The sequence below is a fragment of the Phyllostomus hastatus genome, unplaced genomic scaffold (assembly GCF_019186645.2).
Source record: "Phyllostomus hastatus isolate PE091 unplaced genomic scaffold, TTU_PhHast_1.1 phas_contig_209, whole genome shotgun sequence".
NCBI lineage: Eukaryota > Metazoa > Chordata > Mammalia > Chiroptera > Phyllostomidae > Phyllostomus > Phyllostomus hastatus.
The window spans coordinates 12,786,267-12,806,318 of NW_025333735.1; the positions used below are offsets into that span (position 1 = coordinate 12,786,267).

The 20,052-nt window shown below is 33.1% G+C and overlaps 1 protein-coding gene across 1 annotated transcript in view; it reads left to right on the plus strand.

Moving 5' to 3' along the window:
- Nucleotides 1-20,052, plus strand: part of LRRIQ3 (leucine rich repeats and IQ motif containing 3) — a 100,767-nt gene that overhangs the window by 68,638 nt on the left and 12,077 nt on the right. The window contains exon 7 of the mRNA XM_045835614.1: nucleotides 465-585. Within this exon, the coding sequence (XP_045691570.1) occupies nucleotides 465-585 (121 nt within the window). The remainder of the gene's footprint in view (nucleotides 1-464; nucleotides 586-20,052) is intronic.

Below are 20,052 nucleotides of genomic sequence, written 5' to 3' on the forward strand. Positions count from 1 at the left end.
GCCTCTCCTTTCTTACTCTGAGTCTTTTTTTAGGCTTTCTGGGCAACGCTAAACATTAGCACTTCTCTGTATATACCTTATTTCTCTCCTCCACTTATTCCTTTAGTCATGGCATCTTTCTGAAAGGCTCCCTTTTTGCATCATGCAAAGTATATCCTCAACTCTTAATAGGAAAAGCAATTTATCAAAATCACACTCAATGGAGTTATTTTTATTTTCCAAACCCTGGTCTGTCTCACAGGTTTTGGTTGTTTTAAAATAAAAATCAGTGGTGATAAATACATGTGAGAATTCTTTGAGAACTCTGAAATATATATATAATCATATCATATATATTATCACATATATTATCACATATATTACATATATATACATGTGTATATACATATGTATACATATCACATATATTATCATATCATATATATATATGATTATCATTGGTATCATTGCTTTTGTTTCCACAGAGTATATGTTTTCCTGCTGCTTTAGAATATTCTAGTAAATGGAAAAAACAGGTTTTCTCTCCTTCATATGAATTAAAAACAAAAGATATTGGCAAAAAACAAAGAGATCTCATTCAAAAAGGTTTGTTATATGAATTTTTAAGTTATATTTGAACTGGATTTGAAGAAGAGTAAATTCTTTAGAAATTGGGCATGTTAATTTTGAACTATAAATATAAGATTCCATGAAGTATTTGCTGATCATTTGTTGATAAAATATTCATATCTCACTTAACATTTTATAAATATACAGATACAGAAAGTTATAAATCACCCTAGTACACATTCTTACATGCTTCTTCCTTTATTATTCTAATAGAGTTATCACTGTTTGGGGGTTAACTTGATGAGGACCCTGGCTCGTGGGGTCTGCCACATTGTGGGTGAGATATGAGAAATTCACACGGACTACCGAGTCCTGTGGAGGAAAAGGGATGGCATGGCTTTTCTCTCAAGAGGAGAAAAAAGCCTGGGCCCTTGCCTTGACAGGCCTTTATTTCTTTTCTGGGCACATTACATGATGGTCCTCATTTACTATAAACGGGTTCGCTTTAGGTGGTGACCTTTTACAGAAAACAAAGGAGATGATGCCACTAATCACATCACAGAAGAAGGGTATTTACAAATGCAAAGGGAAAAGTGGTTGAACCGGTTACACTCATCCTTGGAAGGTTAGCATGGATTTTAGGAAGTTACTTTAAAGATATGCAGTAAATGTTTGCTGCCTCAATTCAGGGTGGGGGAGTTTTAGCAAAAGCAAGTCTCAAAGCAGCCTAAGTACATTGCAGGCCTGATTCCCCACCGGAGAACCTATTCGTGGGCATGGGTCCTGTCTGGGCCCACACCACACAGAACGGTCTCCTATATTAACTAATATTTAATGATTTAATATTTATGACTATGTAAACACTATTCATAACTGAACCACAGAATATATTAGCTTCCTAATACTAGTTCTTTTTAAAAACTTGCATGAAAATCTCATAGTACTCAACCACTACTCTCCCCAAGGGCATTATATATATTTTTGTTTTCAAGCCATTTTTACTTGTGATTTTCATTTTGCTGAATTCTTCAGGAGTGCTTACTATCTAAACCTGATCTTAGTGGCTATTGTTTCTTCAACTTTGATCTCAACAATTTGTCTCTATACTTTATTGGGCACCCTTATTTCCAGGATGCTGTATCTTGTTCTTTCTTGTTTTATTATTTTAATGCATTATCTTGCTGATGAGTTTACTGAGAAATTATAAACAGGAGGTAATTTTTTTTAAACCTTTAAGCCTAAAGAGGTCTTTATTCTACATTTATATTTGGTTGATGATTTGACTGTGTAGAACTTCTTTCAGAAAAATTTTTAATTGCTTTATTGTCTTCTAGCTTCCAGTGTTACCTCTGAGATGTATATTGCTATTTAATTCTTAGTTTGCTGTATATAAACATCTGTTTATAGTTTTTCTCTTCTGCTTGGAAACTTTTAGCATTTTCTCTTTATAACAGCTGTGTTGCAAATTCACAGTGATTTGTCTCATAGATATTTGTGTGTTAGCTAAGGTGAATTTTCTTTCTACTTAATTTATCGTGGCTTTTCAATAAAAAAATATTCCTTGGTTCTAGGTATTTATCTTGTATTATTTTAATGGTAAAATGTTATATAACACAAAATTTAGCATTTTAACAGTTTTTCACTTTAACATTAAGTACATTCATATTGTTGCATAACCATCTCTTTTTTCCCCCCTTGGCCTTTGTAGGCAAGTTTGTTGATCTTGCTTATTTTTTTTGAAGAAACAAATTTTGTTTTCATTGATTTTCTTTCTTGTTTTTATAACTCTATCTTGTTGATCTCTCCTCTAATATTTATTTTTCCTTTCCTCTGCTAGCTTTGAGTTGAATTTTATTTTCCTATAATTCCAGATGCTATAAAGTTAGGTAGTTAGAGATCTTATTTCTTTCATAATGTAATCATTTATAGCCATACACTTGCCTCTTAGCACTGAATTTTCTATACCCATAGTATTAGGATATTGTATTTTCATTTTTATTTTTCTCAGATATTTTATAATTTTCATTGTGACCTATTATTTGATTCATTGTTTGTTTAAGAGTGTGCCATTTAATTCCCACATATTTGTAAATTTTCTAATTTTTCTTATTCATTTCTTTGTGATGGGTAAATATACTTGGTATGATATCAGTATTTTAAAATATATTTAGATTTGTTTTATAAACATACTGCATGTCCTGGATAATGTTACATGTGTACTCGAGAAAAATGAATGTCCTCCTGTTTTATATATGCTTGTTTGGTCCAGTTGCCCTATAGTGCTCTTCAAGTCTATGTTTATTTACAGATCTCCTCTCTGGTTGTTTTAACCTATATTAAAAGGGAGGCATTGAAGCCTCCCACTATTATTGTAGAGATGTTTTGTTTCTGCCTTCAGTTCTGTAAAGGTTTATACCATATATTTTGTACCTCTGAGGTTTGGTACATGTGTGTTTATAATTATTATATATTTTGGTGAATTGACCATTATATTATTTAATGTTCTTATTTGCCTTTCTTACTCAGGGTCTACTGATTTAAGTGTTAATCTCATTTAAAATATATGTTCACAGAAACATCTATAGAGTAGTGCATGAAGACCTAACCAAAGTACCACACAAAATTAACTGTCATAGTTTTACCAAATATAGAATTCTCAGTTGACAGTTTCTTTTTTAAATAGCAGCACTTTAAATACATCATCCCACTGCCTTTCAACCTGCAAAGTTTCCACTGATATAGCTGCTCATTGTCATTTTAAAAATCACTTGTGTATGATATGTCACTTTTCTGTTATGGCTTTCAAGCTTCTTTTTAGGTCCTCCACTCAACATGCAGGCATAGGTAGACATGCTCCTTGCATGACCACAAGCATTACAACTAACCTCAAAACAAAAAACACCCAGAACTGCCAGAAATAGAACTGCATGGAAGTCTGATAACCACAGATTTAAAGAAGCCATATTCATCCAGACAGTTAGGTGGAGTAGAGTCATGGAGTTGGGGTGTTGAGGATGTGGTGTGGCATGGAGAGGTAGTGGCAGATCAGGTGGTCGCACATTCATGTGTGGTGGATAAAAGTTGGGAGGGATACCGTGGGAGTGAGCTATCCCAGCCCCAGATTAGACTGCACAGCCCAGGGTTCCAGCACCAGGAAGATAAAACCCCATAACTTCTGGATGTAAAAACCAGTGGGGGTTGGGGCTGCAGAAGGAACTACCAGTGTCTCAGGAGAGTCAGTTTAAAGGGCCCACATGGACTTAGAACATACCCACTCATCCACTCCGGGAATCACCACCAGGGCAACAACTAGAAGGGTGCCAGTGGCACGTGGGAAGTAGGTGAAGTGTCTAGAAAGAGGGCAAGTGCCAGACAAGGCTCTGGAAGCCATGCATTGTCATTGTCCCCTCTCTGAGCCCTTCCCCCACACAGAGCCACAAAGCAGTTAAGTGGGTTGCCCCGCTCTGGCTAATACCTAAGGCTCCACTCCATTCAACTTAACAGGTGCACTAAGACAGGCAAAGCTGCTCTAACACAAAGGAGCAAACAAAAGAAGGCTACCAAATTGAAGAGACAAAGAAATATGGCCTAAATGACAAGACAGAGCAAAATCCCAGAAAAAGAACCAAATGAAACAGAGATAGCCAACCTATCAGATGCAGAGTTAAGAACACTGATGATCAGGATGCTCAAAGAACTCATTGAGTACAGAAACAATATAAGGGAAGAAATGAAGGTTATATGAGGTAAAATAAAGAAAAATTCACAGGCAACCAAATGGGAAAGGAAGGAAGGTGGGATTCAAATCAACCATTTGGAACAGAAGGAAGGAATAAACAGTTATTCAGAACAAAAAGAAGAAACAAGAATTCATAAAAATGGGGAGAGCATCAGAGTTTTGGACATCTCCAAAAGTGCCAAATCTGAATCATAGGGATTCCAGAGGAGAAGGGAAAAACAAGAAATTGAAAAATTTTTGAAAAATAATGAAAGAAAACTTCCCTAATTTGGTGAACAAATAGATATGCAAATCCAGGAATCAGTGAGAGTCCCAAACAAGTTGGACCCAAAGAGGACCACACCAAGACACATCATAATTAAAACGCCAAAGGTTAAAGATAGAGAATCTTAAAAACAAAAAGAGAAAAACATTGTTACCCACAAAGGAGTTCCTGTAAGACTGTCAGCTGATTTCTCAACAGAAACTATGCAGGCAAGAAGAGACTGGCAAGAGGTATTGAAAGTGATGAAAAGCAAGACCTACAACTTAGGTTACAATATTCAGAAAAGTTGTCATTTAGAATTAAAGGGAAGATACTGTATTTTTTGGACCATAAGACACACCTAGGTTTTAGAGGAGGAAAATAGGAAAAAAAATTTTCTCCCATCAATAAATGAATGGATCAAAAAACTATGATACATTTACACAATGGAATTCTATGCAGCAGAAAGAAAGAAGGAGCTCCTACCCTTTGCAACAGCATGGATGGAGCTGGAAAGCATTATGCTAGGCAAAATAAGCCAGGCAGTGAAAGACAAATACCATATGATCTCACTTTTAACAGGAACCTAATCAACAAAACAAACAAACAAGCAAAATATAACCAAAGACACTTGAAATAGAGGACAGGCTGACAGTGACCAGAGAGGTGAGGGGAGGGAATTTCAGGGGAAAAGGGGAAGAGTTTTCAGGAACAAGTATAAAGGACACATGGACAAAAACAAGGGGGGGGGGGGTGGAAATGGAGGGAGGTGGAGAGAGTTGGGGGGGTGGGCTGAGATGAGAGTAAAAGGCAGAGAAATAAAGAAAGAACAAGAAGAAAAAAATAAAAAAATAAATATAGGTATTATATCTTTCTGTTTAAGATTATTTTAATCCATTTTACCAAATTGTACATGTCAGCATGTACTCAAAGTCTTATAGCATGAGAAATACCTTTTCTTCTTAACAGTGTTTCTCCTTCCTTTAATATGAAGTTTTTCCTTTCAGAATGACTGGCATTATTTTTTTCTCTGACCATACTCAAATATGAGCTCGACAAATCTTAGTTTGGAAGATCAGGAAGTTTGGCAGGTTCCTCCTTCTACCATTATTTTAATATTAAGTAATAGCATTGTGTTTGAGCTGCAGACCCTCTCTGGACTACTAACTTACTTCCCCTCAATGTAAAGATCAGCAATGCCTGGAGTACTGAGTGGGAAGGTTACAGCAGTCTCTTAAGAAGTGGCCTCTTTTAGCTTTCATGGTAATCATAAGGAGAAATCTTTTTTTAGTCCTGGCTTCTACTTATATCTTGGTGCTTGCTAAAACAGCTACAATAAAGGCTAAGTTCACTTGATCAAAGTTTTCATTGTTATTCGAATATATTATTTCCTTGCTGACTTTTGTGTAGTTAACCAAGAAATGAGATATATTGAAATATTGTGCCATAATTGTGGAATTATAATTTTATCAAATTTTGTTTATTACATCTTCAGAGGTTTTATTAAGGATCTGTGCTATTGTAATTGTTACATATTTTCATCAACTTGAGTCTTTCATCATTATATATTTATTCTCTTTCTTCATAATAATGTTCTTCCTCATACTCTCTTTTGCCTGATGTTAGTATAGCTGCACCAGTTATATTTTAGTTAAAGTTTTCCTAATATATTTTTCCATTCTTTTACTTTGGACTATGTGTTTTATATGTGTATCATGAAATAGCGAACAGCTGGGTCAACTTATTTAGCCTATTCGTATGTATTATACTCATTGAAAGAGTAAGGCCTGTTTCTATGTTCTACATTTTTTCTAGTTCTACTTTTTCTATTTTGTTTTTTCTTGTTTTTTCATAATTGATATCTATATTTCCCCCTTCATTTTGACTTTTTATTTTGAAATAATGTCAAATTATGAAAAGGTACAAAAATTACACATTATTTCTGAATGTTCTTCACCCATTCCCCAAATGCTATTGTCTTATATATAATCATATAATCTTATAGTAAAATTATAAAACCCAGGAAGTTAACATTGATATAATATCATTAACTTATCTGTGAACCATATTCATCTATGGCCAATTGTCTGACTAATATTGTCTTTCTTGTCTAGGACTCAATCTTACTATCTATATTTAAATTTTGTTATTATGTATATACTCTTCTGTTTATTTCTTTTAGCTTTTAAAAAAATAAATAGCAAATCTTACCAAGTTATTTAATCAACGTTACCTTCAATGTCATTTGTACTATCTCCTAGATTGACTTCTTATTTTTCTCTTCTTCTGGGACACCAGTTTTACCTGACTACTTTTACTTTTGTCCCCCATTTCTTTCAATATTTTTTGTATCTCTTCATCCTTCCTCGACTTCTTTTGGGAGAATTTGTCAATATAATCTTTAAACTAATGGATTATATTTCAGCAGCATCCATTTTATTATTTATATCATCTACTTACAGAAGATTTTCATTTATGTACTATTATTACTGCTTTTTCTTTTGTTTTACCTCTCCTTTTTTTAGTACATTTAAATTATTTAAAATTCTTACTCTAATTTTGTTTCAGTAGGCTCTATTGTCCAGATTGTTATCTTTCTCTCAAAGCAGTTTTATCTTATCCTGTGAGACTATATTCCCTGGGGCATTGGACTCTTAGTTTGATCATGGGAATTGGGAAATTCCCAATTCCAGAACTTAGTCTGGCCAATTCAGGTAAGTTCAAGGAGAGGAGAAGGGATGAGCTTTCTGGCAGATATCACCATGCTCCACAAATAACACATTTCCATATGATATTATCTCACCAAGTTTTCAGATCAGTTACTCTTCAAAACCTTATAAAGGGAGACTCTACCTACTCAGATTGTAGTCCACTACTCATAGGCCATATTTTTATCCAATTTTTTCTTGCCCAAATTATTCAAAAAGACTACCAACTGATCTTGCTATCAATATATTATTTCAAAAACATGTATATGGTTATGTGATTTTCTTATTTTAAGCTTTAAAAATGATTATATCCTATAGAATAAACATTTTGGTGTGGCTTTCAAGTTCTTACATAATCTTACATAATGGTTTGGGGTTATTTTTCTTGTTAACTCTGTAGCTTTGCATGCAGGTTGTATTTAAGGTAGGGGAACAAGGAATTGCTACCTATCTGTGAGGAACTCAATATTCCTCCTTCTTTACAAATGCCATGTTCTAGTTATATAGTACTATTCATAATTCCAAGAATATAGCACTGAGATTGTGCTTATATGTTTTCCTCCACCTGAAAGTGCATCTTTTTCTGCCTGTTACTACACACTTATTCTGTAATACTGTAATTATATTTGTTTTCTCTACTAAGCTTCTGATTTCCCTTATAATCACAATTAATGCCTTGGTCTGATGCATCCCACCACACACTGTACCTTTTGTTATGGTTGTTTTTGTCAAAGGGATGCCTTGTAAACAATGACTGGGTTTTACCTCTCTCTTCTATAACATCTGACAGTATACTGTGCCCACAAAAAATATTAAGTGATTTTGAATCAGTTTTATAAGTGGAATCAACCTTTATCTGAGAGAGAGAAGTTGCATTGCAACAAGTAAGGAAACAGAAAAGTAGAAATTCTCCCCTCTTTTTAAAACAACTTTCATGAATTGCTATAGAGTCAACAAGGGTAAAATAAAATCTTTGTGTACCCTGTTTATCTAATTATGTGTTTCATTTTTTAATTCATTAATTTTTTTCACTGAGATTTTATAGTCATGATGTTCACTTAAGATACAGTAGTGAATAGGTGTCCTACAACCTTGTAGAGCATTATTTCTCAAACTCTCTTAAATGTCAAATCATGGTACACATTGAAAATGATGAAATTTGTGTGGCCCACTGAGTTACACTGTGTGGTTTGGGGGAGGCTCACATGGGCCTGGTGAAAAAATACTACTTTTAAAAATATTATATAATAATGATAAGGAAAAATACCATAGTATAGAAGGGAACATACATATATGTGTGTATTATATATGTTTCATATGTGTATTATACATGAAATGCATTTTTAATAAGAAACTAAAGTTTATTTCTAGAAACATGAATTTCTGTGTCAAGTTTTATGCTTAACATAACTACCATTTCTGAACAAGATTTAATATTTACCTATTATTTGTGTAGTCATTAGAACTCTTAAATTTTGTCTTATTGTGTTTGACTTTCTAAAATATATACATATACTAATTTGATAAAAATAATTTAATCAAAAAGAATATACTGTTCCACTGTGTTGAATACTAGCTGAACAGTCTTGAAATTGGAGAACAAAACAGTGTTTATTGAATTTGGAACATGGAGAGTCAATGGTGACCTTGACATAGAGCAGCAAGTTTTGCAACATGGCAGAGACAAGAACCATGTTGGTGAAGGGTAAGAGTGAATGGAATAAAGTAGTGAAGATATTACCAAATTATTTACTTTGAGAATTTTTATAATCTACAATATTCATGTTCACAATAAACTCAAGGCACTGAGAGAAAGAAATCAATGTTCTGAGTTACAGAATTCTTAAATTGTGATTCAGATATTATTAGTGTTATGAGTATTTTCTTATATTTATAATTTAAAAATTGATCATCATTGTATGATGTATTAAACTACATTATGATCAGAATGTTTGAATAATCAAAACATTATACCCAAAGTTAATCCTAAATACCAGAAAGCTTATAATATATAGGTTGTTAAAGTAGGGAAGAGAGAGTTTGGTAAAGGCCGTTAGGCGATTACCCCTCCTTTCCTTTAATGTAAAGGAGGTTTGAGTAAATGGCTTCAGGTTAACATTCTTCAAAGTGGTACAGTCTGATAATAGGCACTTAACTTCCCCCAGGCCAGAAAGGGCCTCATTAAGCAAGGCGTGAATGTGAGCAACTACTGCCTCACAATATGAGTTGTGGCTAGGTGAACCTATTCTCCAGATATTGTTTTGCTTTAACCCTGATTCTTAATCTTTTTTCTTTTCTGTTCACAAGTACGAATATAATGAAATATAAGCATATAATTAAAAAAATTAACCTCTCTTAGTGCTCAAAGATTCACATATGAACACACATTCATTTTATTCGTAATTTCAAGGGCTTCATGGGCCCACTTGAAGCCCTTTTCTTCTTAAGTTAGTTGGTAAAAACAGTAATCTTATCATTTAGCTTACTAGTAGTTTTTATGCTGGTTCTAAAATCGCCAGAAAAAGTCTGCTTGAGTAGGTAGTAGTTCTTATAGCATCTGTTACACATTTTGTGTGTTTTTATATCTTCATACTTTAAGCAACCACTTAAGCATTGGGACTTGTATAAGATTCCCTTGAGGCCCATGAAGTGTTCAGTGATTCTGAAACAAGATAAATTAGTCCAAGTGCTATTCTTATCACCTCTTATCACAATTTCAACTTTAAGTTCTTTCTTAAATACTAGTATTTATGTAGATAAATATAATGTGAATAAGAAAACTATCTGCAACAGTAATGTGTGATTTTCTAATGTTTAATTAGAAATAAGATTTACTTATGCCAGATATGTTTTTCTGATTCTTACATTGTTACAACAATGTTAGCCAGAATAATTTATAATTCGTATGTTGCTGAATATTTCAAACCCCACATGGGACTATATTTACCCAATTCACTTTCTCACAAGAACATTTCAAGTTGGCAAAACTTTCAAAATAGTTATAAAATAAACAAATATACTTCACTATTTCTACTATGACTATACGCCTCAGTTGTGCCCTGGAAAGTCTCAATTAATGCCTATTGTCCAGGTGTAATTATTAAAAACAGAGCCTCTCAGTCTTGAACAATCTTGAACACGTCCCAATTGGAATGATGTATAATTACATGTTATGTACCATCATTAATTTCTGTTATCTGTAGGTCAATTTAACATGAATGGATTGTCAAATTCGACTTACATAAATCTGAGATTTTATCCTGGTATCAAACTGTACCAATAATTCAAAAGATACAAATAATCAAGAGGCTCAGATGAAGTAGGGAGGGATCTGGGACATTAAGGTGGGCTCTCCAGGTTATTTCTTTCCTTGAAGAACATGCATCTATGGCCTAGCAAAATAGATGAAATCTCTCATGAGGTTTAGGAGTTTACCTCACACAGAGACAGATTGACATTATCAAACATTTTTGTTTAATATTTCAGAAAGTTGCATAGTTTATATCATATTTTCCAGAGAGTGTTTATTTAATATAAACAATCCTTTAGCCATGTACCAGGCTGCTAAAGGCATTCAGAAGATAAGGTCTCTTTCTCCTAGAAACTATCATTTCTATCTTTTGGGAGTTCTAGTTGATATGGGATTAGATTAGAGCACCTGCCTTTTTCCCTTTTCCCATGTGCATCCACCTTATAAACAGCATGAACAGATCCTTGTCCACTTTAACTCCTTCCTCCCAACCCTTCAGGAGGTTTTGAAATTTAGAGATTATTTTATTACACTGAGTTTTTTTACTATATTTTAGGTTATGACTATGTATATATTCTCATCAGCTCTAGACATGCAAGTCTAACAGTAGATAAGGCATATAAAAACCCTTTCCTCGTGGAGCTAGGATATTAGTGGTAAGGATTATATGATATGTTTCAGTGGAACTTCTGTAGGATGAAGTTTAAAAGCCCTGCCTGTAACTTGTGAATGAGGATAGGTATTATATTGTCTCATTTATGTTACCACATTACACATGACAGCTTAATAGTTGATTGCTTTTGTTACAAATATTATCCAAAATACCTGTTTTACAAATTATTAGCTTGTAACAAATAAATGCACTTACCTTCTTTAACTTAAGTTAGACCTATTACCCCTTCTAGTTTTATTTTATATTGCCTAATCAAATCTCTTAATTTTTTTCTTTTTGAAAATGATGCATTACTGCAGGTGCGATGTTTTAGAGATACGTGATGCTTCGAGAATGCCTATTTTATCTTATACTTTAAGAGATTTTCTCAGCGTTAGATATTAAACATATAAATACCTTGATTCATCCTAAAAGGACATGCCATACCAGGCAGACATTATAACCCTCAAAGTGTGTGTTATGTTAAGTTTTTTTAACCCTTTACAGTCAGTGTAGGTGAATGATGGGCCAGCCCTCTGCGGTTATAGCAGAGCAGCATTTCTTTCTAGTGCAGACATAGTTATGAAGAAGTAAATTCAAATCCTTTACAAAAAGTACCAGCTGTTATATAAAACACATTTCTGAGAACAAAACTGCCATTTCCTATTCAGAATGTAAGGTCAAAGGGTTTATTATTTGGCGGTCATTATATCAAAGTGCCTGTGATCAGATTTATACAATCTTCTCTTTTGCTTTCATTACATACTTTGTCTTGCTCTAAAGCCACATATGAGTCTGAAATGACGACTCTAAAGGATATTTTATGGTTTCCATTGAAACACATTGTATTTTCTGCCTCCAACATTTTTCTTTCAAATTCGTCTAATTTATCATATCTTGCTGATTTTTACTTCACTTGTGCTTTAGGCAATTTTAACAGTGCTTTTCTTTTCGCCTAAACTGTTTGCTAGAATGACTGAATTTTAGTCCAGAATATAAAATAATATCAACTAAATTACTTCAGATGAGCAATTAGAGCATATTCATGCATATAAAACTAGAAATCATTGTTGCTACATTTAAAATTAAAAGCAAACAAAATACATTTTTATGTCAGTATAATTGCTCTAATTAGTTTAAAATTTTTTTTTAATATTTTTACTATCAAGAATAAAAAGAGGAAGATTATATTACAATAAAGTCAGTATAACATGAAGGAAAATATAGACTTTTGAGTCAGATACATTTGGATTTATTTTCTGATTCTAAGCAATAATGTCATATATTGTATTGCTCAGCTTCCCATGAAGTTATGTAGGAATTATATGATTATTTATGTCCACTTGACTGTGAGCAAAAGTGAAATGTCATTTTGGTGTGGAAACAATTAAGATCATCATCCTCTCCCTGCTATGTGGACCTTGGAAGCCGCGCGTTCCATTAGCACATCTGCAAGGTCCGACTGACATGCACTGGTTCTTAGATTAGGAAGAGATGAACCCTTACTATGCTCAGCTACTGAAATTTAAGGATTTGTTTGTGATAGAAATTAGAATTAATTGTTTTCTAAATACAGAAATTGCTACCATAACCAAAACCTTAACCATAGTATCATCTTAGTGATCACATGAGAAAATTGATGTCAGAGACTGGAATAATGGCAATCCAAGCATTGTTGTAGCCAGTTGAAAAAGAGGGTATTGATTGTACTGGGACTGTGTTTGTCAAGTAACCCAACAGGAAAAAGAGCTCTGCAAAGTAGCTGGTTTTCAAGGCAAAATGAGAGAGAATGGAGAGTTAAGAAATACATGGTGTTGTGTCTTTGGAAAATTGTCTGCCTCTATAGTCCTAAATAGTAAATCATGTCTCATATAGTCCCAAATATAGTCCCGAATATAAAACAAATTTAGTAACACGTTGAGACAAAGATCCAAACCTCTTAGTTGAAAGTGATAACTCAGGTCCTGACGAAGTAGCTCAATCGGTTAGAGCATCATCTGGATACACCAAGGGGGCAGGTTCATTCTGTGTTCAGGGCACATAGAAGAATCAATCAATGAATTCATAAATAGGTGGAACAACAAATTGATATTTCTCTATATATATCCACCCAACAATTAATAAACAAAAAAATTTAGAAAAAGAAAATGATAACTTGGAACAGAGATTAGATTATGTATGTGGGATTCCTACCTATTGTTCCAGATAGCTTTATAGTAACTTCCATTAAATTTCTAGTGTGAGAGATAGTAGAAAAAATAAGAAAAAATAAAGTAGTCCTAGGTACTGCATATACTCAAAATTATTTTTTAATTGAGTTAAGATTAGTTGGTAACCTTTTATGTTTCATGTGTGCAACATTATAATTTGACATCTGTATATACCGCATTGTGCTCACCACCAAAAGTTTAGTTTCCATTTGTCACCATATAATCGACCCCCTTTATCCATTTAGTCCTCCACCCACCCCCCTTCCCCTCTGGTAACTACCAACCTGTTATCTGCCTCCATGAATTTGTTTTTGGTTTTGTTCATTTTGTTCTTGTTTTATATTCCACATGTCAATGAAATCACATGGTATTTGTCTTTTTCCATATGACTATTTATTTCATTTACCACAATGCCTTTGAGATCCATTCAAATGGTCACAAATGGCAAGGTTTCACTTTTTTTATGGCTGAATAGATTTCCCCTGTGTGTGTGTTTCACATGTTCTGTATCTATTCACCTGTCTGTGGACACAGGTTGTTTGCATATCTTGGCTACTGTGAATAGTGCTGCAGTGAATATAGGTGTGCATATATATTTTTGAATTAGTGTTTTTTTGTTTCCTTTGGATGAATACTCAGAAGTAGAATGGCTAGCTTATGTGGTAACTTTATTCATAATTTTAAAGGAATTTCTGTTCTGTTTTTAAGTGGCTGTACTAATTTACATTCCCACCAGCAATGTGAAGGTTCCCTGTGCATCCTCCCTAACACTTGTTTCTTGTTTTTCTTTCCTTCTTTTTTTGATAGCCATTCCAACGGATGTGAATGATGTCTCATTGTGGTTTTGATTTACATTGCCCTAATAATTAATGATGTTGAACATCTTTCTATGTTAGCCATCTGTATGTCATAATTGGAGAAATGTCTGTTCAGATCCTCTGCCCATTTTTTTAAAACAGGTTATTTGTTTTTTGGTTGTTGAGGTATCTGAATTCTTTATATATTTGGATATTAAGCCCTTGTCAGATGTATTATTTGCAAATGTCTTCTCCCATTCTATAGTTTGCCTTTTTAATTTTTTAAGGCTTCCTTTGCTGTGCACAAGCTTTTTAGTTTCATGTAGCCCCATTGATTTAATTTTGCTTTTGTTTTTCTTGCCATTGGAGTTGGATCCACCAATATATATTTAAGACCAATTTCAAGGAACTTACCATCTATGTTTTCTTCTATGTATTTTATAGCTTAAAATCTTACATTTAAGTCTCTAACCCATTTGGAGTTAACATTATGTATAATGTTAGATAGTGGTCTAGTTTTATTTTTTGCATGTGTTTGTTCAGTTTTCCCAGCATCATTTCTTGAAGGGACTTTCCTTTCTCCATTGTTTGTTCTTGGCTCCTTTGTAGTAAACTATCTTTATTTATATGTTTGGTTTTATTTCTGGGCTTTTAATTCTGTTACATTGATCCATATGTCTGTTTTTCTGCCAGTACTATACTGTTTTTTTTTTTTTACTATAGCTTTATTGCATAGTTTGAAATCAGGGAATAAGATACTTCTGGCTTTGTTCATTTTTCTCAGAATTGCATTGGCTATTTAGGGTCTTTTGCAGTTCCCTGAAAATGTTAGGACTTCTGGTTCTGTTTCTGTGAAAAACGCTGCTGGGGTTTTGATAGGGATTGCATCAGATCTATATATTTCTTTAGTTAATATGGATAGTATAACAGTGTTCATTTTTCCAATCTATGTGTATGGACTATGTTTCCAATTCCTTGAGTGGTCTCCAATTTCAAAAGAATTTTTAATGCAATTACTGACACATTGAACTGACAGAAGAAAATAGATAAATATTTGAAATTTTAATGGAAAGGTACTACCAAAGAATCATAGTCTGAAACACCTTTGGCTATTCAAGATACATTTAGGTCTGCAATCTTTAGCAAGCAGGAAGTGCACTGAGAAAACTTTTGTAGCCTCTAAGGCAATTCCTCCACCTGAGATATGGCTAAGGAGGATAATGAGAAAGGATGGACCTCCAGAAAACATAAGAATGTCTCAAAAAAAGGAAGAAAGCATAATCAAGGACTAACCCAGAATCCATTCATATCTTGAAGATAGGATAACATCACAGAGTAAACCAGTGTCTAATATGTGCCTCTTGTTCTTCCCATTTGTAGTTAGTCTTTCCCTGTTCAATCTTTGTATATTCAATTTGTGTATGGAAGGGTGGGACAGGGTGCGGTTGGCTTTTTTTTAAAATTCATTAGTCTTTAGATGAAAACCATATACAGCTTGATTAAGAGACTATTGAACACAACTTGAAATTCTTGACTTGATGGAACTTTCAATTATCTCTCTTCAAGAGTGTGTTCTGTGTTTAGAAAAAAGAGATCAAATGATATTTGGTAACTTGTGGCAATAATTTTTTATGCCTACAAAATATTCCACTTGCTTCTCTGCATTTCCCAGCTTCCCCCAAAGTTTGGTTGGTACCACATTATTTAATTCTGGTCTGTGGGTTGTGACTTGAAGTCAGTGTGTCACTTCTGGATTGAGGCATTTAAACTCACCATTCTGTCAGTTTTTTGCTTCAGAGTCCTTGGGGAGCTCACGTTTCAGATGCTCTAGCTACATTATGGAGGAGGCATGCCCTATGTATCTAGACTTACATAAACAGGAAATCAACCTTTGTTGTGTTAATTTATGATTTTTAGTTTTTTTTTCTGTTGTGACAGATTGTGCTAATTATATTAACCATGAGGATTGCATTTTTTTTTACTCAAAAGGGTATACTAAATAGGTATTCTACAAGTGTGTTGTAAAAATTAAATGAGAAAATACCTGTGTAATACTTGGCATAAGACTTGGCACATGTCATATACTCAGTCATATAGTAAAATGTCTAGTACCTAGTGTTCAATAAATTTTTACCTGCTGCTACTATTTTTGTTGTTGTTTTTAAACTTCATATACCCATAGGCTTGACATTTATCTATAAAAATTTACTTGGTGGTTTTACTGAGAAATTTATCCATCTCATGATAGTTTTTGAGAATTTCCAAAGAGAAGTGGTAAACCATAGAATCCCATAGAGGATTACTAAATACAGATTATGTCCAACAAGTCTAATTTTGTTATCAGCTGTAGTGTTAAAACAACAATAACTTAGATAGATAATGTCTATAGAGTCTATCTTGATTTCAGAAATGTAGTAATAACTTTTTGGATATGGAAAATATTTAGACATAGGTAGTTTTTTTCTAACACAACAACAATTATAAGTGAATCAGTGTTAACCTGGAATTAGGTTTTTAATGTAATATCATGGGATCACCTTCTTTATTTCAATATTTTTAGGAGACCTAGAATAAAGTACAAGTAGCATGATTGCATATTTTATGAGGCTGGGGAGTTAGCTCATATTCAATGAAAGAATAGTATCATAAATATTGAGACTAAGCTCAATCTAAAAAGATAACATTTTATAAGGATAAGCATAAGTCTATCATGTAAAGAAAACTATTTTAAGGAATACCAAAGGACACATGACTTAAAGAATATTCGATGTGAAATAGACATTCTGTTGACCTCAAGCTTATTATGAATGAACTGTGCATTTTCATACCATTCAGTAGCTGATATATCTTTGGTTTTATGAATTATGGCATCTGGAATGAAATAAAAGCCTTTTATTTTACTCTAATGGCAGGCCTCTTTGCACTTGGTATTCAGATTATGATTTATTCTTTAACAGCATCATAGCAAACTGAAGCTCATTTAGGGAAGAATAATTATAGGGAGTTGTAATTAATAAAGAGGAAAAACTATTTCTTAATATAAAAACTTTCTTAAAATTATAGAAACTCAAAATTAAAATGAACTACTTCAAGAATTAGTGACATCTTTTAACGAATGTATACAAACAGAAACTGGGATAAGCATTTACTGAGATTATTATATAAAAAAACAATAAAATTAATTGGTGTGTTGTACTAAAAGTTCTCTGTAGTGCCAACTATCTTGTAATAGTCTGCAACTCTTTGACTGTAGACATATTATCTTTAGGTTTCTACTGTTAATATAAGGCACTGTAAGTCATCAGTTTTTTCAGGAGGTTTTCACAGTTCAAATTATTTTGATCATAATAGTAAGACATTTATCCTTTATTTGCTCATTTTCTCATGTATATAAACTGAAGTTTTTCTAGGCTACATGATATGTCATAATGGCAGCACTAATTTTAAAACATAATGATTTATTGTTTTATGCATAAATAAATATTTCTTTAAAATTTTTAGTTTTAATGTTTTAAAATTTCTTTTATGGAAGCTATTTCTACAGGGCAAACATTAAATTTATTCTCATGAGGTGAATAACTGTATTTTAAAACCTATTATCAAAACCATTTGGAATTATTTCAGATTCTAAGCTAAAGAAGACCATATCTATCTTTAAAACCTCTTATATTATTTATTTACTTTTTATTAAATGTCCAGAACACATGAATCTATAGAGATGTGAGGTAGATTAGCAGCTGCCTAGGGTAGGGTGGTGGTAGACAGGAAGAGACTGGAGAGTGGCTCTAAGGGTAATCACATTTCTTTTGGGCATGAAGAATGTGTCTTAAACGTCCATTCTGTGGTGGTGATGGTTTCACAGCACTTAATGTATTAGAACCATCACGTTGTACAGTTTAATGGTGTGATGATGAATTTTTATAGTAGTTAAGTATATGTCAATAAAGATTTTGAAAAAATCACATGCAGAGCTTTTTAAAGCATGCTGGATGTTGACAGTGAGGATGTTTATTGGAGATGTTGCTGTTGGCAGTGACAACCATGTCATTGCAATTGCAACAATTATTTGTAAGAAACTTCATTAGTTGATATTCAAGTAACAATGTTTTAAGTATCTTACATATTAGTATAAAACTTATAAATAAGTTTTATTGCTTTCATGTTTGCCATTTTTTTTTATTTTTGGAAATTACAAGATTTTGTGGTTAGCATGGCATGCATTAGACTTTTTCCCATGCAGAACATAGAAAAATAGGCTCCTGGATAGCATTTGCACACACTATGTCTAATTATCAGAACTATATTAATGACATTACATGGGGAGATAATTTCTCTATATCTCTGCAACTTTCTATCCTATAAGTCAGCCCCGGTTTTCTGTAAACTTTATTTGTGTTTCATGATGATCTTGGATCGTATCTTAGGCCATTTATACCACATTGTGTGTGTATATGTAATGGCTGGAGTGGGGGAAGATCTCAGATGCTTCTGTATTGTTAGCAAGAACATCTCAAATGGAGAAAATAGCCATTGTGTCACCATAATTTCAATAATATTTAGGTCCTTAACAGATCAAGGAAAACTCAGTGCATGACAGAAGTTGATGTCACTCAACTTTTTTTTGTTTATATTTACTATTTTTCCTTTCCCTCCTATTCTTTTCACCTGAATTCAAAACTGCCCCAAAGCTGGCCACACAGGGCCATCTGCTTGTGTTAAGATGTCAGGCAGTTTTGCTGAAGAGAGTAACTCCTTCAGAGCCATTTGTGAACATTCAGACCATTCTTGCACTGGCTTTAAATAGTCTTAGACCATTTGTTTCTTCACAGGTGACTCATAAATCTGTGATACATTTAGAAGAACTAAACAAGCTCTGTTGACCACAAATGGTACTGGATTCTGTATTTCTGTGAGTTCTAAAAGTTTCATGTGACAGTTAAAACTATCTGATGACCCTGGCCAGTGTGGCTCAGTTGGTTGGGCATCATCCCACAAAGCAAAAGGTTGCCAGTTTGATTCCCTGTGAGGGTACATGCTTGGGTCATGGATTCAGTCCCCAGTCAGGGCTTGTAGGAGAGGCAGCTGATAGATGTTTTGCTCCCTCCCTTTCTCCCTTCCCTCTCTCTAAAAATAACTAAAATTATTAGAAAATTACCTGTTGAGGCAGTTGAGAATGAATTAATTACAATGTGGTCCAGTTGTCTCGGTCTTACAGAATTACATATGTTGTACAAATATAAGGATAATTTTCCAGCAAACATTTATTTTCATAAGGTAAACTGTATTTGAAAAATACCCTGTGTTGAGGAATGCAGTTTGTGGAAATAATGGCTGTACCTCAAAAATCATCTGGTATAATTAATAAAGACTATAGAAAGGTGTTTTTTTCTCAGCTTTTACCTTGATTATTATTGGTAATCTTATAAATGGAATATGGTATTACTTTAAAATGATTTTCATATTAACATTATAGAATTAAATGTTTTAAAATGGCATATAAAAATTAAAATTTTTTAAAATTAAAGAATTTAAATATGACAATAAAATGTTAGCTTCTGTTTGGATATGAAAACTGTAAACTTCAGAAATAGTAATACATAGACTACTTAACTTAGTTCTCTAAATCTAATTTCTCCCTAGTATTTCTTGTTTCAACAAATGGCATCTCCATCCTTTCGAGACCTGGGATCATGCCTATCATAGTGCCTCATATCCCATATTTACACATGTACCTTATACATAGCAAGTGTTCAGTGTTTTATATATATATATATATATATATATATATATATATATATAACATATATATTCACATATATTATATTGGCTATCTGATTCATGTGTTTGGCAAAGAAAATATTTTTCTATTAAAGAAAGATGGCTAATAGTCATAGAAACCAAGT